The 17,420-nt window shown below is 49.9% G+C and overlaps 3 protein-coding genes across 6 annotated transcripts; 2 read left to right on the top strand and 1 right to left on the bottom strand.

Annotated features, from left to right (window-relative positions):
• Positions 1-871: 871 nt before the first annotated feature.
• IL2RG (interleukin 2 receptor subunit gamma) lies at positions 872-5,244 on the top strand (the record flags this gene model as incomplete). Of its 4 annotated transcripts, none has more annotated exons than XM_081080952.1 (8): positions 872-1,043; positions 1,235-1,328; positions 1,679-1,860; positions 2,067-2,206; positions 2,842-3,004; positions 3,786-3,891; positions 4,149-4,218; positions 4,553-5,244. In XM_081080952.1, 8 exons carry the CDS (start codon positions 998-1,000, stop codon positions 4,736-4,738), a joined length of 987 nt encoding a protein of 328 aa, XP_080937078.1. In that variant the 3' UTR covers positions 4,739-5,244. The 4 variants fall into 4 exon arrangements, with proteins under 4 accessions (XP_080937078.1, XP_080937077.1, XP_080937080.1 ...); XM_081080951.1 differs by having other exon boundaries at positions 875-1,015; XM_081080954.1 differs by having other exon boundaries at positions 875-1,015; positions 1,190-1,328.
• Positions 5,245-5,808: 564 nt separating this feature from the next.
• LOC308511694 (uncharacterized protein CXorf65 homolog) lies at positions 5,809-6,811 on the top strand (the record flags this gene model as incomplete). The annotated part of the gene is made up of 4 exons (XM_081081641.1): positions 5,809-5,833; positions 5,952-6,038; positions 6,237-6,371; positions 6,687-6,811. The coding sequence occupies 4 exons, from the start codon at positions 5,809-5,811 to the stop codon at positions 6,809-6,811; spliced, it is 372 nt and encodes a 123-aa protein (XP_080937767.1).
• Positions 6,812-8,248: 1,437 nt separating this feature from the next.
• On the bottom strand, positions 8,249-15,519 carry FOXO4 (forkhead box O4). Its single transcript, XM_081081231.1, has 3 exons — positions 14,476-15,519; positions 9,989-11,048; positions 8,249-9,682 (listed from the first exon to the last, which is right to left on the bottom strand). Exons 1-3 carry the CDS (start codon positions 14,926-14,928, stop codon positions 9,675-9,677), a joined length of 1,521 nt encoding a protein of 506 aa, XP_080937357.1. The 5' UTR covers positions 14,929-15,519; the 3' UTR covers positions 8,249-9,674.
• Positions 15,520-17,420: the final 1,901 nt, after the last annotated feature.

Genomic DNA, 17,420 nt, shown 5'->3' with positions numbered 1-17,420 from the left:
AGGGGAAGATGAGGAGTTTGAAGCTAGTATTGTTCCCCCATTTCCAGAATCTACTTCTAAGTCAGACCTCCTCACCAGTCTCAACAGGAACCCAGCTCAGCCAGTAGCTAAGGATTAATATTCTGGTTTGGATTAGTCAGAGAAAAGACAGTTATATATGTGCCCACAGGAGTCAAGACTGTATTTTCTATCCAGCCAAGACAGTAGAGCTTTGACAGTAGATTCAGGGTAGCTGAGCCAAAGGAGAATGGCATAGGGTGGGGAAGAGGTTCAGACCCTCCACCATATAGGATAAAATGATTTTTTTTTTTTGGATAAAATGATTTTGATGAGAAGGAGGTTGGGAATGGTGGTGGTGGTAATAAGATCCTTCCCAGGATTTAGGTGACCTAAGGATTCTTGAGTTTGTGACAATATTGTAAATACAGCCCACTTAACACCATTTCACAGCTGGGTGGTGTTACACCTACAGATTAGTCAGCTGTGGGCAAACTACGGCCTGCCTGCGGGCCTCATCTGGCCCGTTAGAAATGAATAAAACTAAAAAAAAAAAAAAAGACCGTACCCTTTTATGTAATGATGTTTACTTTGAATTTATATTAGTTCACACAAACACTCCATCCATGCTTTTGTTCCAGCGCTCCGGTCCAGTTTAAGAACCCATTGTAGCCCTCAAGTCAAAAAGTTTGCCCACCCCTGGATTAGATCAACACCTAATCTCCCAGAAGATTTAGCCTGTGTCATAGCACACTTTTGCCACACCCTCTGTAAAGCCCTGGTTTCTAAGGTTCTTTCCACCGGAAGCGATGACAGAAGGAAATGTATGGGTGGGGAGAGGTAGTTGGTGAGGGGCCCAGGTTCCTGACACAGTACACCCAGGGAACGAAGAGCAAGAGTGCCATGTTGAAGCGACCATTGCTACTCAGATTCCTCTTATTCCTGCAGCTGCCTCTGTTGGGGATGGGGCTGAACCCAACAGTCCTCAAGCCCATTGGAAATGAAGACATCACAGCTGGTGGGAAACCTGGGACTGGAAGGGGTTGGTGAGACCGGAGGCTGTGGGAAGGGGCCATACAGAAATCTGGACCCTGCCACTGGACATAACAAGGATGCAGGCAGAATTTAAGAGCACTGTGGGGAGGGGAGGGGAAGGGTTCCCTGTCTCACGGTGTTTCTTCTTCTGACCATCATTTCTTCTCTTCCCCTCTCCCACTTCATTTTCTCCCCAACCTAGAGGTTCAGTGTTTTGTATTCAATGTCGAGTATATAAATTGCACTTGGAACAGCAGCTCTGAGCCTCAGCCCACCAACCTGACTCTGCACTATTGGTATGAGAAAGAAAGAGGGGATAGCATAGGGGAGGAAGAGGAGGTGGGCTAGATGTGAGAGGCTGCATGGGAACCATGAAAGAGGGTGGCCAGCATTCCAGGCTCCCCACTATTTTCTCATGGGGTAAGTTCCTTTGGTTTACTTGTCTGTCAGGAAGAGTACAGGAAGGGAAACCCTAATGAAAACTCACTGGTGGTGATAGGGAAAGGATTTGGATGAAGGCAAAGGGTGGGCAGAGGAACTGGAAGGCAGAGAACAGGAGCTTGAGATCAAGGAGGAGGCTGGGCTGTGGATGTCTGTAGTATCCAAATTTACCCCACCATTCCTCTTCCTTCCAACCCTTCTCTAGGTATAAGAACTCTGGTCATAACATCCAAGAGTGTGGCCACTATCTATACTCTTCAGAGATCACTTCTGGCTGTTGGTTGGGAAAAGAGGAAATCAATCTCTACCAAACATTCTTTGTCCAGCTCCAGGACCCACAGGAACCTAGGAGGAAAACCAAAAAGGAGTTAAGACTGCAGGATCTGGGTAAATTGCAAATGGCTCAAGAGTCCAGGGATATTGTGGGACATTGGAGTATTTGGAGCGGTGTTCTTTCACCATAAAGATATCCGCTCAGAAAGGAAGAGGTGAGGGTTTGGGATGGGGAAGGGAGAAGGGATCAGTAGCACTACCTTCAGGATCCTGACTTGTCTAGGCCAGGGGAATGACCACACTCACACACATATCTCCAGTGATTCCCTGGGCTCCGAAGAACCTAACACTTCACAACCTGAGTGAATCCCAGATAGAACTGAGGTGGAGCAACACATACTTGGACCACTGTTTGGAGCACCTGGTGCAATACAGGAGTGACCGGGACCACAGCTGGACTGTGAGTGACTGGGGATATGAACGCAGCAGCTAAGACCACGCAAGTGGGGATAGACTCAGTCAGCCAAACAGGAGGGCTTGATCTCAAGCTCCTGTTCTCTGCCTTACAGTTCCTCTGCCCACCCTTTGCCTTCCTCCAAATCCTTTCCCTATCATCACCAGTGAGTTTTCATTAGGGTTTCCCTTCCTGTACTCTTCCTGACAGACAGGTAAACCAAAGGAAGCCTTTAAGGGGATCTGGAGAGAGGCATTAGATTCTAGTCAGTGAGGGGGGCAGTGTAGCTTGAATAGTCAAGAGAGGAGGGAGGGACTGGGAAGAACCAGAAGATGACGGGGGGTGGGGGGGACAGCAGTTTTAAAAAATATATGTTTTTATTGTTTGTTTGTTTTTTAGAGAGAGAGGAATGGAGAGGGATAGAGAGATAGAAACATCCATTGGCTGCCTCCTGCATGCTCCCTACTGGAATTCGAGCCTGAAACCAGGGCATGTGCCCTGACCAGGAATCGAACCCGTGATCTCTTGGTTCATAGGTTGACACTCAACCACTGAGCCACACCAGCTGGGAGAGGGTAGCAGTTTTAATTTTCCCTTCTTTTATAGACACCCATCTTCCCCTCACCCTCTTTCTCCCCAAGGAACAGTCAGTGGACCAAAGACGTAGCTTCTCCTTGCCTAGTGTGGATGGGCGGAAACTCTACACATTTCGTGTTCGGAGTCGCCATAACCCACTCTGTGGAAGTGCTCAGCATTGGAGTGAATGGAGCCACCCAATCCACTGGGGCAGCCATACTTCAAAGGGTAAGATGGACCTAATGCCTCACCCTGACCCATGAGTCCAGCACCCCAACCTTTCTAACACTACTGTCTTTTGCTCTACCTCCCTATCTGTAAGCTCCCAAATTTGGTGGCCCATCTCCCATCACTGTTCAACCCCAACCCCCAGGAAGCAGGGTTTGTCTGTGTAGTGTTGGGTCGATGTGTTGTTAGACTAGACACAGCCGTGGGCAAACTACGGCCCGCGGGCCGGATTCGGCCCGTTTGAAATGAATAAAACTTAAAAAAAAAAGACCGTACCCTTTTATGTAATGATGTTTACCGTGAATTTATATTAGTTCACACAAACACTCCATCCATGCTTTTGTTCCGGCCCTCCGGTCCAGTTTAAGAACCCACTGTGGCCCTCGAGTCAAAAAGTTTGCCCACCCCTGGACTAGAGGGATGGATTGAGATGGAGGCCAAGGAGTGCTCAAAGGGGAGATAGAATGTATAAACTATCCCTACAGCATTCCCAGGAAGGCTGCATAGTGAAGATGGCTTTGGGACCAGCCAAATCTTGGGTTTAAACTTGCCTCTGCCACTTACTGCCTCTTTGATTTTGGGCACATCACTAACCTCTTCCATTGTCTTTCCTTGTCTGTAAAATGGAGATACTAATTGGTCCCCCCTCTCAGAAGTTGTGAGGATTAATTATACAGGAAGTGTCTAGCACAGTGCCTGGCACCTAGTTGGGGCTCCACCAATGTTGGCATGTAGGGGCGTGACAAGTATTAGGGCCCTGTTCCTCTCCTCTTCTCCATAGAATCCATAGAGCCCCCGTCATTGTTTGCACTGGAAGCCGTGCTCATCCCCCTTGGCTCCATGGGATTGATTATTAGCCTCATCTGTGTGTACTGCTGGCTGGAACGGTGAGACTTCTGGAATCCCAGAGAAAAAAAGGTGGGGGTGGCTGGGAATAGTAGAAGAGGCTTATTACAAGGTCTATAGAAGAAGAAGGCCGGACAGCAAGGAATGAGGGGTCACCCAAGTGGGCATGGTGATGGGAGGAAGCTGCAGGCACAGAGAACAGAGAATCTCTTTATTCCATATGAAAGAATTTGGAGAAAAGGGTAATAAAAGAGCAACACTAATGTGCTCCTGCTCCCTCTTTCTCCCCCTACCCCAGGACCATGCCCCGAATTCCTACCCTCAAGAGCCTAGAGGATCTGGTTACGGAATACCACGGGAACTTTTCGGTGAGAACATGGTAATAGGCAGACTGCAGTCTGTCAACTGCCCACTTCCTGCAGCAAGACAAAGTATGGAGGGCAGAGGGGAGGAGAGGGGGCCTTGCACTAACTGTCAGGATGTGGCCAACCAGTTGGGGGATGGGGCAGATGGAGAGAGACACACAGAAGAACTGATTATAGATTGGTTGAGGCGTATGGAAACAGTGGTATTGGGAGCCCAGGAGTCTGTGTGTCCCTTCCTTAATCATAGTGGTGCATACGTGAGTTCCCTTGGCACAGAGCCTGGGTGTTTTACTTCCTGATCCTAATTGACCCCTGACCTGGAGATATCTGTCTTTAGGCCTGGAGTGGTGTGTCTAAGGGACTGGCGGAGAGCCTGCAGCCAGACTACAGCGAAAGGCTCTGCCACGTCAGTGAGATTCCCCCAAAAGGCGTTGCTCTAGGGGAGGGGCCTGGGGGCTCCCCTTGCAGCCACCATAGCCCCTACGGGGCTCCCCCATGTTATACCCTGAAACCTGAGCCCTGATACCCTGACAGAACCCCAGGGTCCTGTAGCCCTAAATTGTACTAACTTCCCCTCATCCAACCAGCCTGGGCCCAATGTTCCCCCTGCCCCAACTGTGGCTGATTTTGAATTGTGTGTCCCCTATAACTGCCCCCTCATTTAATATCTCCTCTTTAAGAATTGTCCCTTTGCCCAACTGGTGTGGTTCAGTGGTTGAGCATCGACCTATGACCCAGGAGATCAAGGCACGGATTGTGGGCTGGATCCCCAGTAGGGGATGTGCAGGAGGCAACCCATCAATGATTCTTTCTCAATATTAATGTTTTTATCCCTCTCTCCTTTCCTCTCTGAAATCAATTAAAAATATATTTAAAAAAGAATTGCCCATTTGCCCTGTACATGTTTGTCATCTCCCTCGATCCAGAATTCCTCTTCCTAGAATTCTTTCTCCCTCCCTCCCAACCTCTCTCTCTCCATCTACCCTTCAGTTGTTCCCGAATCAATGATAAATAAAGTTTCTGTTGATAATCATCAAGACTGTGTTGTTGGGCCAGGGGGCAGGGGAAACATGAGGTATAGTAAGGATGGGGACATGGTGCTGAGAGTAGGGAAAAGGAGGAGTAGAATCCTGCTGTGGAAGCAGTTGTACCACAAATTATTTAGAAAAAGCACTTTTCCAGAAACTTAACTTTTCTCTAAGGTATCCTTCTGGGGTCCCAATTAGAGTTAGATTTACCAGGTTGCCTCCATTCCCAATAAATCTTCTACAGACCTCACCCAGGTTCTTCTCCCCTTATCCTTACTCCACCTTCTACCACACATACCACTTCTGACCTCATAATCCCTCAACTGCTGCCTCAGGCCCCACCCTTCAGGCCCCACCCCTAGCGATGCTGGTTATCCACAACTACCAATAGCTCTCTCCTATCTTCCTGTTCTGGGCTTCCTCAGGCAATGTAATCCATCTGCCTCTCCAGTCCCCTGTCCCCTGTCCCCTGTCCCCTGTCCCTATGGATCCCCCAAGGCCTCCAGAACACCCTCCATCTTCATGACTCATCAGGCCTCTCTCTGAAGAGTGAGCTCTTGAGAGTATGTTCATCTACATCAAACATGGAGGTGAGGGGCATCATGGAGCTGGAGTCTGTGTGTAGGGCTGGGAAGGTTTGAGGGCAGTGGATATCACAGAGACGTATAACTAGAGGGGGGTCACATGCCCCATCCCATCTCTTCTTAGATAATCAGCATTTTATTGCCAATATCAATTGTGCTGTCCACCGGTTGCTGCATTACACCCGAAATAAAGTGGGGTTGCCTAAAACAGGTGAGTTTGGGAAGGGGTCTAATGGCCAAGGGTCAGAAGTAGCAGTCATCTCTAGCCTCCAAGTCCTCCTTCTGGCAAGAAGAGAGCTCCTTGAATCCCTACAGCTTCCTCCAGCCCATTTTGGATGGGATCATTGGCCCCTTTTGCCCTTACTCTACTTCTTGAGCTGCCCCAATTACCCCTCTGGCCTCCCTCCAGAAACCATTGATTTGTGTGATGAAACGGGAACAATGAAGTTGCTTTTCCTGATGAAGAACTCTGGAGACTATGCCAACAAATTCCTTACAGCTCGAAACACCTACTACATTTGTAAGGTGGCACGTGGGACACCAGGTAGAGGCTTGGGAGCATTCCCCAGAGATAGAACAAGGCCCTCAGGATAGATTGTAGAACTTTTCCTTAAAATAGGATGCCCTCAACCAGATCCAATTGACTATCTCTAATCAGCCTAAGATGGGCACTGCCTGTGACAATAGGTTAGGTTCACACATATCATACCCCCCACGTTATCCTAGGGATGATCTGAGGGGAGGAAATAAGGTAAACCAGCTCAAGTAGTATTGAGTTCTAGGGTCCTAAAATCTTGGGCTTTGGAAGGGTGGAGACTGGGTGACAGAGACTGGGGATAGCACACTGCTGTATTCACAGGAACCCAACTTGCGAATGCCTACCTAGCTTTTGTGCCCCTCCTGAAGCATCCAGACCACACACTACTTGGTAAGAAGCATGATGAAGAAAGGAGGAACTTGGAGAGTACTGCACATAGCTGGTGATGGAGAATATAGGGTGGGACTGGTGTCATGCAGCAAGTAGGATCTCAGGAAAAGGGGAATAGGGTCTAGGTCCACTTTACAAGGGATGCTTAGCTCAAACCAGGTGGAGTGTGCATGTGTCATTCACCCTTCTCCCCATTTCTCAGCCTTCTTCTCAGTATGTCTCCCTATCACCACCCATCATTTCTATCTTTCCCTTCATCCTTTTCTCTTGGAGCTTAGGCACCTTCAGGTCACTCTTCAGACTAACTTTAGGCTGGGTTGCTCCAAATGATCATTTGAATGATGGGAGGGATGGTATGGGTAGGTAAGGCCTCTAGTCCTCAGAGGTAGAGGTGCCTTTTCCTGGTTTCTAGACGCCTTGCGCACACAATGTGACATGCTGGAGAAGAGCAGACTGAAAATGCTTAGACTCCAAGAAGCCAAGAAAGCCGTTAAAATTGATTCTTCTGTGAACCTTCCAGTAAGACTCCCCATATCTGGTCTGTCCCAGCACCCCCCTAACCCCACCAGCCAACAAGGCTCCTCCACCATGGTCCTCTGGGATAATTTTTAAAAAAATATATTTTATTTATTTCAGGGAGGAAGGGAGAGGGAGAGAAACATCAATGATGGGAGAGAATCATTGATTGGCTGCCTCCTGCACGCCCCCCACTGGAGACCTAGCCCACAGCCAGGGCATGTGCCCTTGACTGGGATTGAACCTGGGACCCTTCAGTCTGCAGGCCAACGCTCTATCCACTGAGCCAAACCAGCTAGGGCTCAATTTCCTTTCCAAATCCCACATCCATGCACAAGGCCTGCCTTCCACCTCTTTTGTCCTGCCTGTGGCCCTAGTTTGTACAAAATTTCCTTCTGAGAACCGAACTTTATCTGACTGACCCTTTCTTTTTCCAGTCCAAATCAGGTGACGACAAGAGTCGAAAACTCCCTCGAAAGGGTCCATTCCAAAAGACCAGGGCAGCCTTTCTCAGTAAGAAGGGAAAACAGTCTAAAAAAATAAAGTGACCAAGTGAGAGCAGAAACACTAGGTATGAAATTACTGGAATTTAATGTGAGGTTCCATTTTTAAGAGGCTCCTCCCAGTATCTGCAGGGAGGCTTAAGTATGCCCCAGGCAGCATGGAGGCTCTGAGGGTGAGCAGGCTGGGGTGTGCACTTGGGTGGGGGTGAGGAAAGACTTTGAAGTCTAGTACAATGAGCCTTTGAGGGACAGTGGGACAGAGGAGGGGGTGGGGTCTTTCTCGGCCAGACTACCAGAGGACACCTATCACAGCCTGTTCGGGTTAGATGGCTGACGGGCCACTTCCCTTCCCCCTCCCCCAGCAGAAATTCCCCCACCCCCACCTCTCAGCTTCTGGACAGTCCCCAAACCATTGCTTTCCCCTCTCCCTCTCCCTTGTCTGAGGGGGGCAACAAGACAGCAGGAACCAGAGCTGGTTATAGTCATATTGAATTTATTCATTTATTGATTTGACACACTTCCCCACTCCAATCTAGCACATGATACAATCTGGGTAGGCCAGGCGCTGACACAGGAAATGATGGGAACCCACAGCAGGGGTGGGGGAGGGAACAATGCAAAGGGGACTGGGGGAGGGGCTACTTTGGGGGCTGGGGTGGAGGAGACCCAGATGGCCTCCCTGGCAGGTGGTAGTAAACCTGATCCACATTCCCCTCCATCCCCACTCATTTCCCAGACCCTCAGCCAAGCTCCCTAGCTCCCCCTTCCCTGTTCCACCCCTCCTCCTGCCTGCCGCTGCACACACTTCCACATAACCCCAGTAGTCAGGCAAGGGGAAGAAGGGCAGGAACAGCTGTCAGGGGCCTTGAACAGGGAGGTCTCTGTGCCTAACTTTACCTCCCTAAATCCTTCCCTCCTTCTCTTCCCCCTCCCACCCCCTTCCCAGGCCACAAACAAATTCCAGGCCTTCAATGTACTCTCCCACTGTAGCACTAACTTACAGTGGGTCACAAGAATGTGTGGCTGCATCCCAACACCACACACTCCTAGGCACAAGGTGGTAGAATGCGGGACGGGGTGGGGTGGGGATGGGAGTGGGGAGCTGGCTTAGCTTTTTCCTTAGGGAAAGTCTGAGCTATTTTTGCACCAACCTTGTTCTAGACCTGGTCCACATGGGAGTGCTTCCCCTTGCTCAGTACTGCTTCCCACTGCTACTCTCCTGCTGGCGTACCCCTTCCCCATGTTTCCCCCAGTAATGTCTGTAGTGTTTGCAACATGTCACTATGACAAAGCCTTAAGAAAAAAAAAGCATTCTTCATCACTAGCACCTTGCCACTGTTAAAAAACCTCTATATTTGTGTTTATAGATCTTTAAAGTTTATATAAAGCCTTTCTGTTATCTGCAGTCTCCCAAGGGTCATTTGGCCTGGTGAGCCACTCCAGTGCTCAGACCTTGGCCCTTCCAGGTCCCCACTACTCCCCCAATGCATAAAAACCCCAGGCTCAATCTAGCCTGGACCAGCTCAGATAAGACGCTACAAAAAATCCTGCTCCCAAAGGCAGGGGTAAGGCCACTGGTGACTTCACATTTCCAACAGCATAGCCTGCCCCTGCTACAAAACCTAGGGGGTGGAGATAGGGGGAGCCAAGAATGGCTCCCAAGAAGGCGCCTTACCCCCTAATTGGCACAGTGAGAATAAACCCCCTCCCTTTCCCTCCCCCCACAGTTCCCATATGGGGCAGCTTTATCTTTATAACTTCCTCAACACCTGTGTGAGTAGACCCCACCCTAGTTCTAAAGCAGGGTCCCAAATTCCCGGTGTGGGGCCAAGGGTAAAACGTGGATATGGTCACCCCTGGCTCCACCTCTGAAGCAGGGGACAAAGCTTCCAGCAATGGCTCAGGGATCTGTGGGAAGAAGAAATGAAGGACAAGGTAAGAGGCTCATCTGAGGCATGACCACATTCCACCATCATGGTCCACACCAAGGTAAACAGAGACAGCCCATCTCCCACCACTCCTGTGCTATGTGGTAGGGGTGAGCACTGCTGAGGGGCCTGGAAGTCCCATCTACAAACTCTGTCACTCTAATAGACATCCTCCCTCCAATTTCCCAGGAGCTCCACCTATCCCCTGTTCTAAGTCTCCCTCCCCCTTGCTCAGATTGTGGAAGTAGCTCAGCACCTAGGAGGAGGCATAGGTTGTGAGCAGTACCTGGCTCGAAGTTGAAGTCCAGTCCCTCTTCCCCATCCATGAGGTCACTGATGATGTTATCCATATCACACTCCAGGTTCTCCAGATACATATCAAGATCGAGATCCTGAGGCATTCTGGCTTGGCTTGTAGCTTCAGTAGAGGGTGTAAGCATAGGAGTCCCCAGGGTCTTGGGGATGGGAGCACCCACCATGACTGGAGGTGGTGCTATCATCGGAAGAGGGGGAATCAGACTACTGGGGCCTGGAGCCTCTGGGGGCTTGGGACATAGGCCAACTCCTGTGGCTACCTTACTGGAGGAAGGTATGCCCCCCAACAACAGAAGTGTGGGAGCCTGGGACAAAATGGGATCTACCTGGGTCATTAGGACATTGGCAGGGGGTGGTGGTGTATCAGAGGTGAGTAGGGCCTCCAGAGACTGGGAGCTTGAGAAGCACCCTTCTCCTGCTGACAGGGGCCCCTCTGCTGGGCTGAAGAGGGAGGTGCTGTATGTGTGTAAGGGGCCCGTAACCCCAGGATGCTGCAAAGAGAAGCCAGAGAGACTACTCCGAGATAGCAGGGAGTGGGAAGATGTTATATTGAGCCCATCTAACAGCTCTAGATCTTCCTTCAGGGTGGGAGGGACACCCCCTGCATAGCTGCTGACTGAGGCTGGCATTTCCTCTCCCGCCAGCACCTCAGACTCTGGCCTCAGCGGGGAGAGCCGAGTGCTGACAGTGCTAGCATTTGAACTGCTTCGTGGACGGAAGGTGGTCCACACATCAGCTTCCTCGCGGTTTCGAGAGCAAGGGCTGCCTGACCACTTGGCAAAGTGGCCAACAGGGCTCTTCGGAGTGGCACCTTCGGGTGGAGCTGGCAGCACAACTGGTTTCTTCTTGGGTGCCTTGCTGCGGCCCCGGAGCAGCTTGCTGCTGCTATCCATGGAGGCTGCCCTGCGGCGGGGTGCCTTACCGCTCTTGCCCCCCTCGGGGTTCAGCATCCACCAAGAGCTCTTGCCAGTAGCCTCATTGTGAACCTTGATGAACTTGCTGTGCAAGGACAGGTTGTGGCGGATTGAGTTCTGGAGAGGGCAGAGGCAGCAGGAAAGGGGTATGAGTGGTGTATAGGGGAGGTCAGTGGCCCACAGTCCAGTCTAAATGGATGCTGGGACACAGCTGTACACAGAGACTCAAAGCTAGTCAAATACAGAGGAAAAAACAGGCAAAGATAGGGGTGGGGGTTGGGGAGGAGACCACACACGGTTCCCACCCAGAAGACAAGCTGCTCAGCCTCAGCTCCAGACGTCTCTGCACAGGGGCACCAGAGACAAGCTGATTAACAACCTACTGCAGAGGGCAGGGCACCCACCCTAGAAAAGCTCAGAGCATTAAACTCCTCTCAAGTCTCTGGGGGTGGGGGGCTGTCTGGGGCTGGAGGGAACCAGGGAGACACACTCCTGGTTCAGCAAGAACTAGGCTCACATGGGAAAGAGCATTCCACAGCTCCACCCCTTTCCTTGAGTGCAGGCTTGGGTGGAGTTTACAGGATAGTGGCGCAACATCAGCCCAGGACTGACCCACCCTGTTCTGAGCCAGTTCTCTCAGCAGGCTAAGGGGCTGGAATCTCAGCACAGTGGGCGCTCCACTCCCCACCGGGGCATCTGGGCCCCAGCTCTCCAAAGGATTTGAAGATTCCTTGTTTCTGATTTCTCCCAATTCACACACACACACACACACACACACACACACACACACAACTACATTTGGGCCATGCTTGTCACTGTGCTTCAAATACACAAGATACACTCCTCTCTCCTTCCCTCCTTGTCCTGGGAAAGAGCTCCCCTCTAAATTTTACTGGTTCATCCAGACCAAGCTTAAGTCTCCTCTCTTTTATAAAGTAGCTGCTTGACTTCTGCAGCTCAATTTCTTGCAGAGTATTTTAAATCTCTTCCACATAATTTTAACCAATTGTGTTCTTTACAGTTTCACAGAATTAGTCTCAAAGTGTAGGCGCCCAGGACACAGATCATGTCATCTAGTCAGGCAGCACGCCCCAGTAGTGCCCCTCCCCCTCAGTGCCAAGCTCCCAGTACATACTCAGCCTCCTGGTACAGAATCAATTATTTCTTGCCTGATCAGTGGCCCCCAGATGATGGCGAAGCTCCCCTTAAGGCTCTGTTGGTTGTTCAGTGCCTTGGTTATTAGAAGCTATGTGTTCTTCCTTTCTCTCTCTCTGCTGATATTCCGCTAGAGATAAGTCTCCCCCACCCCCCACGATCCCAGGGAATGGAGATTGGCAGATTCTTGAGACCCTAGAGCAGTTTATTTCTACTGGTTGCCCTAGGCTGGTTAAACCATCCTTTTGTGCTCCCTCAACCTCCCTTCTCTGTCCCCCTACTTCTCCTCAGGAATTTGTATATTAAGATCTCCACCCTTAGGGGGATTTGACCTCCCACATGAAGCTCTTCGGTATTTAGAAACTCAGGAGAAGCCCAGAAGGGCATGGAGCAACTAGGAGGCTGAGACTAGTGAGAAATCACTTCATGTGTTTCAGACACCTCTAGGTAAGGAGACCCTTTGCCTGGAGAAAGATGCTTAAGTAGTTTCTTGTTCCAGGGCTATCCTGCTAAAGAATTTCTTGTCTCCCTAAGACCTTACAGTAATGCCACTTCAACTACTCTGGCTATGTTCACACTCTTAGTTCCTTCCAGAAACCACACTTGTCCATCCAAACTGGGCTCTTAGTAACTGAGTGACTTGTGGCACCATGATTTCTCATTTCAGCCTCTAACTCTGGGTCTACTGAGAAGGCCCTTTTCTTTCCCGACTATATACCCATGAGACCCAATTCTTCATCCCCTCTTCTTTAGGTCTTGGAACTAATACATCATATCGTACAGCCGCCTACCCAGGGAGATCAGCTCCTTAAGAGCCTATAATTCTTACCTGTTGGAAGGGGGTGACTGTTAATTGCTCCCCAAGCCACCTAAACTAAGTTTTCTTGTTCTAAGTGGGTGCCGCCCCCTGGTGGGGTGGTAGTAACCTGGGCAAGTCATCAGTTAAGCAAGTTCAGGCACAAGGAGTAGGGATGGAGGTGGGGACTGGGGACTTGAGGCCCCAGGCTCAGTGTGATTTGGCTTTGCCATCATCGCAATGAAGAGAATTTGGCAGCATGGACTAGCAGCAAGAACATATGATTTAGAGTTAGACCTGAGTTCAAGACCTTATTCTACTGATATTAGGGAATTTCCAAATCTTTCTAAACCTTAGTTTCCTAATACGTGAAATGTAGAATCTCAGAATTGTTGTGAAGATTAATAAAATAAAAAATTTAAAAACCATTTTGTAAACGAAAAGGCCTGTACAAGTGTAAATTACAAGGAGGGACTACACTCCCACAGCATAACTGACAACTCATGGTTATTTCTTCTACCCTGAAAAATGAACCTAAGGGAAAAGAAAAACAGCTGTGTAGGCTGGGTCCAAGGAGGGGAGCTCTTTATGAGCTGAGGCTGTGGTGTGGCAGTCGACCCAGAACTAGTGCCAAGGGTCTCAGCTGTCCCATTTTCTGTTCTACTCAACCCCTAGGGCCACTGCAGATCTGATCCCTCAATCTCTTATACCTAGGGGAAGACTCTTTGAGCCCTCTGTACTTCCTTGTATGCTGACCTTACCACCTATGGGCGTACAAGACATTAATAGAGGTTGAAGCTCCCTGGTTTTGTGATTAGAATCCCATATTTCTCAAGACAAGTTTTCAGAGCATCTATCGAGATCTTTCCTCGCAGTCTCTTCATGGAAAGCCAAAGGAATAGCTGATCTTGTGCTCTAAAGTCACAGCCCTATCTCTCTTTTTTTTTTCTTCATGACTCAACACTCCCCCCAAACTTGGATAGCCCCTTACTAGGGAGAATTTCTTGGCATTATCAGGTAAACTGAGACAGTTAGCAGTTCACAGTCCCTTTTTTTCTTAGTGGGTAAGGTCAGCAACCTTACCCCATGAACACCACTTTTTTTTAACCTTTTGCTAACTCCACTCCTTCTTGAGTAGAGGAGTTCTAGAACAGAACCTCTACCCTGAGGTATCGGGAGGCAAGTAGGGAATCCAAGTAATCCCACAGGAATGGGAGAAAAGGTGTTGGGGTGGGAGGTGGGGACAGAGGGAAGTCTAGGTTTATGTGGAGAACCCACACAGCTCCTGCAGTACATAGGATAAAGACTTCTCTGTGGGAGTGTTTGGGGCAGCCCAAGCCAACACTTGTGCTGGGAGTGTTGAGCAGTGAGCAGAGAATTTAATTTTCTCCAGGGCAAAGACAGTGTCTTATTCATTTGTGATCCTTCAGCATCAAGCTCTGAGCATGCATATACTATGTCCTAAGTAAATGTTTGTCTAGTTTACAATTGAAGATGGATCTCTGGGGTGGAGATGAGTAAAAGGGGTCCCTGAATAGCAGTAAGGAGGTAGGGGGCCCAAGGGCAGATGGTATTGGGAGGGATCAGAGTTACCTTCCATCCTGCTGAGCTGTTGCTGTCACCCTTGTCCTTGAAGTAGGGCACAGTGCGGACCATCCACTCATAGATCTGGGCGAGTGTCAGTCGCTTCTCCGGGGCACTTTCAATGGCCTGGCTGATGAGCTCTGCATATGACTGGTTTCCCCAGGCATTCCGGCGGGAGCCTCCCTTCCGAGGACCTGTGACAGCCCCCAGAATCCCGGGCTGGGGGCCCCCTGCCGGCTCTGGGAGCCGAGAGGGCAACAGGATTGGCTCTGTGCGCCCCTCCGTGTGTACCTTCTCTCCCAGACCTGGATCCACCTCGGGCGGCTTGGACGGCTGAGTAGCAAGCTCTGGTCGGGGAAGGGGCCAGGTGCAGGAGCGGGGACGGCTCTGGGGTTCGAAGTCGGGATCGAGGTCTATGATCGCGGCAGCCTCTGTGGCTGAATTCTCATTCTCTGGATCCATACGTGGAGCTGGACCTCTGGCGCTCAGCGTTCAGAGGAGCCTGCCGCAGTCCCTCACGATGCCTCCCCCCCGGGGGGGAGCACCCAGGGCCAGGAGGCACATTCCTGCCAGTCCTCAGAAAGTCTCGAACTTCCCCCCTCGCCCCCGGACCCTAGCTCCCCAAGCTGTCCCTTCCACACAACTCTGATTCTCTTCACGACTACAGCCTGCAGTCTCAGAGCTCTTTCCGAGACACCACCTGTAATCTCCGCCTAGCGAACACTTTTTCTCAAATCTCTCACTCAGCTTCCTGGTCTTTTAAACCTGAGGCACCGTAGCCCCTGGTACATTGCGCTCCCATTAGCAAACGTCTCCTTAGCTGCAGTTCCCACCCCCTTTTAAGTTGCTGCCCCCCGCCCTCCTCCCAAATTTTCTCCACCCTGATCACTGTCTCCCCCCGCCCCGCTCCCGCGTCACTTGCCCCTCCCCTGACTCTCCCTCCACTCTCTCTTCCTTTCCCTCCACTCTTAAAAGGGTCTACGTCCCCCTCGGCCCCAGCCTCCCTAATTCCAGAACCAATTCCCCTACCAACCCTCCCCCCCCCCTCCCCCCGGGTTTCCCTTTTGTTTTGCTCCGAGCTGCAGCCCCAGCCTGACGTCTCTGTTTACCACTCGCCGGAGCAGCCATCTGCGCATGCACCTAGAGAGCCAGTTGGGAAACCGAGTTCTTCAGTCGTGCCACCCTGCACTGGCTTGAGGACTGCATTTCCCGCCCTGCCTTGCGGCCAGGAGCCAATAAGGGTGGCAGAAGAGCGGCGTGGCAGGATATCTGGAGGTGGGACCTTATGGAAGGTGGTTACGGACTCTTTTCTAAATTTTTTTTTTCCTTTTTTATCCCCTTTTCACCCTCTTCCTTGTGATTCGGGGTCACCTAGGTGGCCGTGTTGAGAGATGCTAGACTTTTCCTTCTTTCGGTTAAAAAAGGGCAAAAGGAAAAAAATGCAGTCTCTACAAGAAAGAGGCAGAAAACTGAGAAGCAAGAAGCTAAGTGTCCGAGTAGAGTATATGGGGTGTTATCCACAGCGTCCCTTGAGATAAACTTAACCGTGCAGGTGTTCGGACATTAAGTAGTTGCTAGCGAAGAGACTACTCTAAGCAAGCAGGACCGAGGGTAGGCATCATCATCTGACCTTATATTAATATAGTTAAGACTGCTGGGGGAATTACGCCACACAAATATATGCAGTTGCAAATCACAAAGCACTTTATTACTCACACAAATTCCTGGTGCCCTGGGTACAGGCTTTAACAGGGTCCCCAAAGCGTGGCTTCCTCTGGAGGCAGCTGAAGCGCCGTCTGGTGGCTGGCAAAATCAGGTTAGGAACGAATTTCCGCGGCTTTTACCACTCGAGATCTCACAAATCTTCTTTCCTGCCTCGACCTTGTCTCCGACAGGTCAGGGAGTTGAATAGCGGCTCGATTGGGGGTATTAGCCGTCTTCTGCCATTTGGCGTGGAGCAGGACGCGGAGCGAGTGTGGATCGCAAGTCGATCTGGGCTTCTTCTGGGGGCGATTCATAGTCTCTGGTTTGGGTCCCCATTATATAGCCAGGTTGTTTACCCACGGCAGTCCAGGTGCTTATCAATTAGGGTGCAAAACAAGTTTCTATCAACGTGCCACAGGTATACACGTAAAAACATGTTTTCAACCAAAGTAAGTTCAAAACAAGTCTTTATCTATGGGGTACACTCTTCTAAGTTACTTCACAAACATGTTTTTCAAAAATGTTCAAAAACATCACTCAGGTGTTTATCACACTAAGTTTCACACAAATATTTTTCTACTATGACACTAAGACCGGACTAGGAAACATGTTAACGCCTGTTGGGGAATTGGGTGATGGGCTTGTGTAATGTAACCAAAAGGTTAGCTGATGATAATGTCTCCCCTATCCCTCCTAATCCCCCTTACTCACTTCATACTGACAGTATGGTCGCTGACCAGTTTTCTCCATTGGCTCTTCTGGCCTCCCCATTAAATATTGATATCCTCCAGGTTCCCATCTTTGGTGGCTTCACTTCTCATTCCATAGGTCCCAAACTGAACTCATTTATCTGTTTCTGCACCCACACTCCTATACCCTGGCTACCCTTTATTTCTAAATTTGGTTAATGGTTATTCTGATCTACCCAGTCTCCCAAGTTAAACTTACCCCTCACCTTTTCACCTCCCTAGTTTCCCACAGCCAAGTCCCCTTTCAAGACCTTATCACTGGATTAAATTGCAATGTCATCTTAATCGGACCTTTTGACATCATCATTACAGTATATGTTTGGTGCTGCCAACGAAGTAATCTTTCTAAGAAACCTTCCTGATAATAATAGCTAAAATGTATGGAGCTCTTATTACGTTCCGGGTGCTGTGCTGATTGCTTTACATACACATTAGCTCATTTACTCCTCAAGTGAGATAGGTACCACTATTATCCTCACTTTATAAATGAAGACACTAATG

This window comes from Myotis nattereri (genome assembly GCF_964212035.1).
Source record: "Myotis nattereri genome assembly, chromosome: X".
NCBI classification, from domain to species: Eukaryota; Metazoa; Chordata; class Mammalia; order Chiroptera; family Vespertilionidae; genus Myotis; species Myotis nattereri.
The sequence above is the reverse complement of the archived record's forward strand: the minus strand, read 5'-3'. Positions and strand labels throughout refer to the sequence as shown.

Excerpts from the sequence above, each read along its gene's own strand:
- FOXO4 (XM_081081231.1), bottom strand. The coding sequence starts at position 14,928 with ATGGATCCAGAGAATGAGAATTCAGCCACAGAGGCTGCCGCGATCATA. Across the intron at positions 11,049-14,475 it reads ACAGCTCAGCAGGATGGAAG|AACTCAATCCGCCACAACCT; the intron begins GTAACTCTGATC and ends TGCCCTCTCCAG.